At 38.5% G+C, this 7,698-nt stretch overlaps 1 protein-coding gene across 1 annotated transcript; it reads left to right on the top strand.

The window, feature by feature from the left end:
- The first annotated feature begins 6,321 nt into the window (after positions 1 to 6,321).
- On the top strand, positions 6,322 to 7,421 carry LOC109209921. Its single transcript, XM_019373288.1, has 3 exons — positions 6,322 to 6,487; positions 6,584 to 6,591; positions 7,044 to 7,421. The coding sequence occupies exons 1-3, from the start codon at positions 6,322 to 6,324 to the stop codon at positions 7,419 to 7,421; spliced, it is 552 nt and encodes a 183-aa protein (XP_019228833.1).
- The last annotated feature ends 277 nt before the right edge of the window (positions 7,422 to 7,698 follow it).

Genomic DNA, 7,698 nt, shown 5'->3' with positions numbered 1-7,698 from the left:
AAGACTTAAATACATCAAACAATGCAAGAGAATACAATTTCAATTAACAAAGCTATGATCCTTATACAATTTGCAAAAAGTCAACAAAAGGCAACTCCCCGGGCACGCACCTCGAAACCCCACAAAATTTACAAAATCCGAATTCCTATTCAATTACGAGTCCAACCATACTAGTTTCACTCAAATCCGACTCCAAATCGAATATTCAAAACTCAAAAATTCACTATATGAAAATTTAGACAAATTTCACTTTGAAATCATCAATTAAATACCTAAAACGAAGATGGATTTATGAAATATAACCAAAATCGAGTATAGAAAACTTACCTAATCCATGTAGTGAAAATCACCTACCAAAATTATCCAAATACGAGCTCCCCAACTCAAAATATGACCAAACGAACGAACTTTCGATATTAAGTATTTTTGCCCAGTTGTTCTGCCCCGTTTTGCGTACCAAATGATCCCAAAACTCGCTTTTGATGCCTCCAATGGATTCCTTGTGAAATTTCAGTCAAGTTAGACTTTTGAATCACTCCATTTGACCTTATAATGAAGGAGATATGTTGGTTTCAATATTTGGAAATAGTGCAGATTTTTAAATACGAAGTCAGTGGCAATTTCATAATTAATCTGAAAAATCTAGTAGCCCAATTCTTAGTAAAATGACCATAAAATCTTCATACGATGTCCAAATTTGATGATTCTTTTTTCTATGACTCCTTAATTACGATATGGATCTAATACTTCAATCAAAACAAAAATCAGAGCTCATTTGTATAATGTGGTACCATTTATGCTTGAAGAAACAACACCAAAACATAAGAAAAACGAGCGCAACACAACCTAAACCTATCCGAAACTCACCCGAGCCCCTCGGAACCCCGTACGAACATACCAACATGTCACGACCCAAACCCCGCACTGGTCATGATGGCGCCTCTCATGAAGACGAGGCCAGCCAACTAACCCACTCGTCTTTTTCAAAAATAGTTAAACATAAATAAACAGCGTAAATATGACTTAATGGTATTAATCAGCGGAAAGCCAACCCAACACAGCCCTAACCGGGGTGTCACAAGTCACGAGCATCTATCAGAATGTAAATCCACTACAGGGTCTAAAATGTACAAAACCGAAATAATGAACAAAAGAGAGAGACATGGTGCTGCGAACGCTGACAGTCACCTCCTTAACTCATATAACTCTGCCTCTGATCGGGCCAAAACCCGCTACCGGGTGAATAGATACCTGCATCTGCACACAAGGTGCAGGGAGTAAAGTGAGTACTCCAACTCAGTAAGTAATAAAGGTAAATAACAACTGAGCAGTAAGAAATCACGTAAAGCAACCAACATGCTGTATAGAAGCAGGGTACAATCCTTTGAGAAAAACAGTGAAGCTGTGAAATCTTTGGAAATCTCTTGGCTCAGTTTAAATCTCTTTTTAAAATGATCTTTCCAACAGTTACGAAATGATTTCAATACAGTTAGTGCCGATAAGCACAGAAAAACCGCCCCTCGGGCACAAATACCACAGTATAACAGGTAAAAAGGCAAGTAAATGTGCAAGATGAGCACATAAAAGTTCGCCCCTCGGGCAATATCTCAAAACAGTACCAGCCCCTCGGGCTCACTCTCAGAAACACTCTCAGCCCCTCGGGCTCTCTCTCTCATATCACTCTCAGAACAGTATCATATAGTAACCGCTGCGGCGTGCAGCCCGATCCACAACTCGCTGCGGCGTGCAGCCCGATCCATATATCGTCGACGGCGCTCACTGGGGGTGTGCAGACTCCGGGAGGGGCCCCTTACGGCCCAATCGCAATATCAAGCCACCTGGTGGCATATAAAACAAGGCCTGAAAGCCTTCTCACATCACACACGAGGCTTGAAAGCCTCCTCACATCAGTCATAAGGCCTGAAAGCCTCCTCACATCACTCACAAGGCCTGAAAGCCTCCTCACATCACTCATAAGGCCTGAAAGCCTCCTCATATCACTCATAAGGCCTGAAAGCCTCCTCACATCACTCATAAGGCCTCAAAGCCTCCTCACATTACTCATAAGGCTTGAAAGCCTCCTCACATCACTCATAAGGCCTGAAAGCCTCCTCACATCACTCAAGTCACCTCGTGGCACATAAAGTATCTCAGGCCCTCGGCCTCACTCAGTCCGAAAATCATCACAAGCTCCTCGGGCATTTGTAAAACAGTAGTTCTCAGCCCAAAATATCATTTAAGTTTCAAATCTGAGTAAAATTTGGTTGAGCTTGTAAATCTGTAAATATCAACAGGACTGAGTTGAAACAATACGTCAAAACAGTGATAAAATCCCCGAAGGGTTAAAATAATTGGCACGAAGCCCAAATATGGCAATCAGCCCAAATCATGATAATAACAAATAAGTTTCAGTCAAATACGCGGAAAAATCATCAATCGGGACGGACCAAGTCACAATCCCCAATGGTGCTCTACCCCACGCTCGCTATCCGGCGTGCAAGTCACCTCAATATAGCACTACGGTGTGCAAATCCGGGTTTCAAACCCTCAGGATATCATTTACAATCATTACTCACCTCGAACCGGCGAAATCTGTAGCTCGCGACGCCTTTGCCCGTCAAATCGGCCTCCACGCGCGTCGAATCTATCCAAAACCAAATCGAATACGTCACAATATGCCAATGGAACAATACCCAGTCGAAAACAATCGAAAAATATCATAAATCTCGAAATTAGCAAAACCCGAGCCCCGGGCCCACTTCTCGAAACTCGAAAATTTTCACATCAATACGTTCCTTATCTCCTCACGAGTTCATACATACCAAAAGTTCTCAAATCCGACCTCAAATGGTCCTTCAAATCCCTAAATCAAATTTCAAAATCCCAAGCCCTAGTTCTTCAATTTTAGGCTTAATTTCCATGAATTTCTAGGTAGATTACACAATGAAAACGAGTTTTAAGTTCAAAAATCTTACCTCCAATCGATTTCCCTTGAATCCCTCTTTAATCTCCACCAAAAAGCTCTCAAAATGATCAACCATGGAGGAAAAATGACCCAAAAATCGCGGATGAAGTGCCTTAAAACATTCTGCCCAGCACTGACCCCTCCTTCACCGCATTCGTGACCTCAGCCTCGCGAACGCGAAGTACACATTTTAATTTCCCAAAATCAACCTTATGCGAACGCGACCTACTCCCTGCGAACGCGATGCACTAGCCTTATATACCTACGCGAACGCGGTCCCACATACGCGAACGCGAAGAACAACTGCTCCTGGACCTAAATCCTTATACGCGAACGCGAACAACCTCCTGCGAACGCGAAGCATCAGCTCCCAGCCTTTCGCGAACGCGAGCCCTCAAGCGCGAACGCGAAGGCTTAAATTCCTGCCTTCAAAATTCCTTCTACGCGAACGCAAGGCTCCTCTCGCGAACGCGAAGAGATAAATCTCTGCAACACTGAACCTTCAATTTCTGCAACTTCTAAACTCCAAAAATGGTCCGGTTGACCATCCGAAACTCACTCGAGGCCCCCGGGACCTCAACCAAAAGCACCAACACATCCTAAAACCTCATTAAAACTTGTTCCAATCACCAAAACACCTCAAACAACACCAAAACAATCAATTCACATCGAATTCAAGCCTAAGTTTTCCAAAAACTTCCAAAACACGCATTCGATCAAAAACCCAACCAAACGACGTCCGAATGACCTGAAATTTTGCGCACACATCACAAATCACATAACGAAGCTACATCAACTCTCGGAATTCCATTCCGACTCCTGGATCAAAATCTCACCTATCAACCGGAAATCGCCAAAATACTAACTTCGCCAATTCAAGCCTAATTCTACACCGGACTTCCAAAACCAATTCCGATCACGCTCCTAAGTCATAAATCACCCAGCGAAGCTAACCAAATCATAAAAACTCCGATCCGAGCTCGTATACAAATAAGTCAACTCTTGGTCAAACCTTCCAAATTCCAAGCTTTTCAACTGAAACTGTTCTTCCAAATTCATTCCAAATTTTCCTAAAAACCAAAACCAACGATCTACATAGTCATAATACATAGCACAGGACAAGTCATGCCCGAGAACTGGCGATCGAAGTGCAAAAGCTCAAAATGACCAGTCGGGTCGTTACACAACAAGTCCCATAACAAAATACGGACCAACTCGAGGCCTTAAATTTCGCACAACAACATCGAAACAACGAAACGCACTTCAAATCAAATTTAATGAACTTTCGAACTTTTAAATTCCAAAAACTCGCGCCGAAACATATCAAATCAACTCGGAATGAACTCAAATTTTGCACAGAAGTCCTAATACATCATACGGAGCCTACTTGTGCCCCCAAACTCTCGAGCGAAGTGCAAATTCTTAAAATGACCAGTCAGATCGTTACATTTAGTTACACCCTTTTTCCTTTTTCTCTCCTCTCCTCTTTCCTTATTCTTTTACGCCTCTCTCCACCTAATAATCCCTTAATTGAGTGCCAAAATATATGGGTTACTCTTAGTTACGAGTATTATAGAAAAAAATTCTAAGACTTCAAATTTAATAGGGAATGTATCTTAATTCGCCGCCTCTTTACACCCTTTTTACCTTCATATTCTATTTTTTTTAAGATCATATTCTTAGATACGAGTATCTCACATGTATCAGTCCGAAACAACATTAAAACAATATAAAGCACGTCATGTTTGCTTGAAAAATCATAGAGGATACTTTAAGTGGTGCTACATTTGAAATAAGAATTAATTGTATTTTCAAGTTTCTGGATTGTTGCATAACTAAAATAATATCCTTATCGCATGTGTTTCACTATTTGTATAAAACATGTAATTGAATTGCTTACAACTTTCATATATTATTTTTATCCTTAATATAACTACAATATCATACAATTTAAATAAAATTTTCATACATATTTTTTTTCTATAATATGTCTTTAGTATATATTTTGTATATGATTTATATATATTTTGTATGTGTGTGTTCTACTTATGCTATGAAATTCCAATCATAACATCCTCTCATAATACAAATTTAATACATATCAACAACTTTATGTAAAAAGATCGTATTTATAACTTAAATAATAATCTAATACAATGATTCATACATTATACAATTATTTTTCAACTTTCATACAACATTCAAATATAAAAAAATATATATATAATCACAACAGAATGCAACTTTAGTACAATTTTGTATGTATATTGTATGTGTTGTGCTCTTCTTCTTTTTCTTCGAGTTTTAATTTGAAATCCAGCAAAAACCAACTATAATGTTCACCAAACTCTCACAAAATTGAGATATAAAACTCCAAAGAATATTCTATACGTTGTAACAACACTCAATCCAAACAAAATAGTTTTTGTAAACCCAAATTCGATTTTAAAGCTTTGAAATATTTTAATGGTTATCAACTTGAAATTACTTTTAGACTTTACTACCAATCTGAATGCTTCATGATTTTGAACCAAAAAAATACCTGGATGACTTCATTAATACAAACTCGAGATTTTCAAAGAGGACAAATAAGAAAATAACTCCAATAATAGTTTAATCTCCTGAGAAGTTGCACTATTTTATGCTGAGATTCATTGCTCAATGGTGGCATATAGTGGGAATCGAAGAGAGTGGGTATAGCAGAGTATTTTCGGAGTCGAAAATGAGAAAGAGAGAGAGCGCAAGGATGGAGAAATAACTGATTCTCTATTCTATTCCTAATATAAAGGGATTACAACTTGATTAGTGTTTCATATACTCATAGCTAAAATCCATCTTACATTTGAACTGATATTCAGCCCCCTCCTTGTACGTATGTTTTGATCGTTCCTAAAATACAAACATAATCAATATGTGTCAAAAGATAGAGCAAGTGTTGTAATGAAGACTCGAACTTTGGACCGTGATGAGCGTTTGAAATAATTAATTATTTTATCAATTATTGAAATATTGTATTTTCTGTTTTAGATGATAATTATATATATAAACAGTATATTTTTTCGATCAAGTGGGATCATTTGAACCCTCTATAATACACGTGGGTCCGCCCTGAGCTGGACATTGTGCATAGCTTTAGTTAGTTAAAAATCACTTGGTAATAATTAGCTGAGAAAAAAACTTTCTTTTCTTTTTGCTACATAAAATAATGAAGATGAAGAAAGCATCCAAATTAATTTGAAAAATAACAATTCAATTTAGTAACCCTTGTTAACTTATACAGTGTTACCTAGGTGTGAAATCAGTATATTCCACATTTAAATGTGTATGGGCGAAATGCTTCATTTCACGCATTTGATATGGTCAACAGTGATAAAGCCTTTGAAGATTGTGACGTGTCAATGTTGTGCCGTATCGACCTGACCCCAAAATGTCGAGGTCATGTGAAGAAGAAAAATTGTCGTCGAGGTCGAGATGGTTTAATGGAAGACGAGGACAAGGACGAGCATCCGTCTTCAGCGCACAGTAACAACTAGTTTTAAGATTTAGATTCCCTAGAGAATATTCCTTTCTATTGTAAATATATCTAAGGTTTTGTGGTCCATATACTCTTATAAATAGGAAGGGATGTAGTTCTAGAAAGGTATCGAATATTGTATTTTAAAGAACATTATTGACATTCTCTATGAAGATTCTCTCTTTATTGAATACATACAAAGCCTAACTTTACACTTATTTTCTTTTATCTTTCTCTCCCAATCCATGAAAAATCGAAATATTCAACTGCTTATCATCATCCATCATTGTCATATAGCTTAGTGAAAAATCTCACCATTGTTGGGTGAACCGTGTCCCATTTATTACTTAAACGCCATTTATTATCATTTATTGCTATCTTTTACGTTTCAAGCCTTTATTGCTCCATTATTGTTCTAGGATATTCTTATCTAATAGCACACATTTAATATCCTCCATAAAATTACTAGATCTGCTATTGAATATTAATATTAACTTTGATTAACCTTCTTTTTCTATAAATCTAGTGGTATAAAAAACTAGATCTAATTTTTGTGTTATACAGTTGGCGCCATCTGACGGTGCATCCAATGCATGCGCGTCTGGACTGGGACTCGTGCTTGAAGTTCCCACTGGTCAAGTCGTTCACCAATCTATAAGGTGCCCAGATATGACTAACACTGAGGCCGAGTATGAGGCCGTAATTGCAGGATTCAGACTCGAATATGGGATGAGACGTCTAAGGCTATACTGCGACTCTCATCTCGTCATCAACCAAGTTACTGGGACTTTCCAGATCAAAGAACAAAGGTTACAGAAATACCAAATCGAGATATGCAAATTGTTACCCAAATTTGACGAATGCCAGCTCGACCAGATTTCACGAACTAAAAATGTCGAGGCGGACGACCTCGCAAAATTGGCCACCGCGAAAAAAACATAACTCTATGGGACAGGAGTTTGGTACATCTCCTCAGCTCAGCACCAGACCACATCGAGGTAAAATTTGTAAACCTAACATGGGACCTGGCGCAACTGTATTATAAACTATTTGTAGGACGGCACCCTCCCAAATGATAAAAAAGAAGCCATGAAGCTGAGAATGCAAGCGGAAAGATACAACCTCCTTTACAATGAGTTGTAGAAGAGAACGTATGGCGGCTCCTTAGCAAAGTGTTTGGTACCGAATCAAACCCAATACGTCCTCGAGGAAGTCCACA

This window comes from Nicotiana attenuata, unplaced genomic scaffold (assembly GCF_001879085.1).
Source record: "Nicotiana attenuata strain UT unplaced genomic scaffold, NIATTr2, whole genome shotgun sequence".
In the NCBI taxonomy this organism is placed as follows: Eukaryota; Viridiplantae; Streptophyta; class Magnoliopsida; order Solanales; family Solanaceae; genus Nicotiana; species Nicotiana attenuata.
The sequence above is the reverse complement of the archived record's forward strand: the minus strand, read 5'-3'. Positions and strand labels throughout refer to the sequence as shown.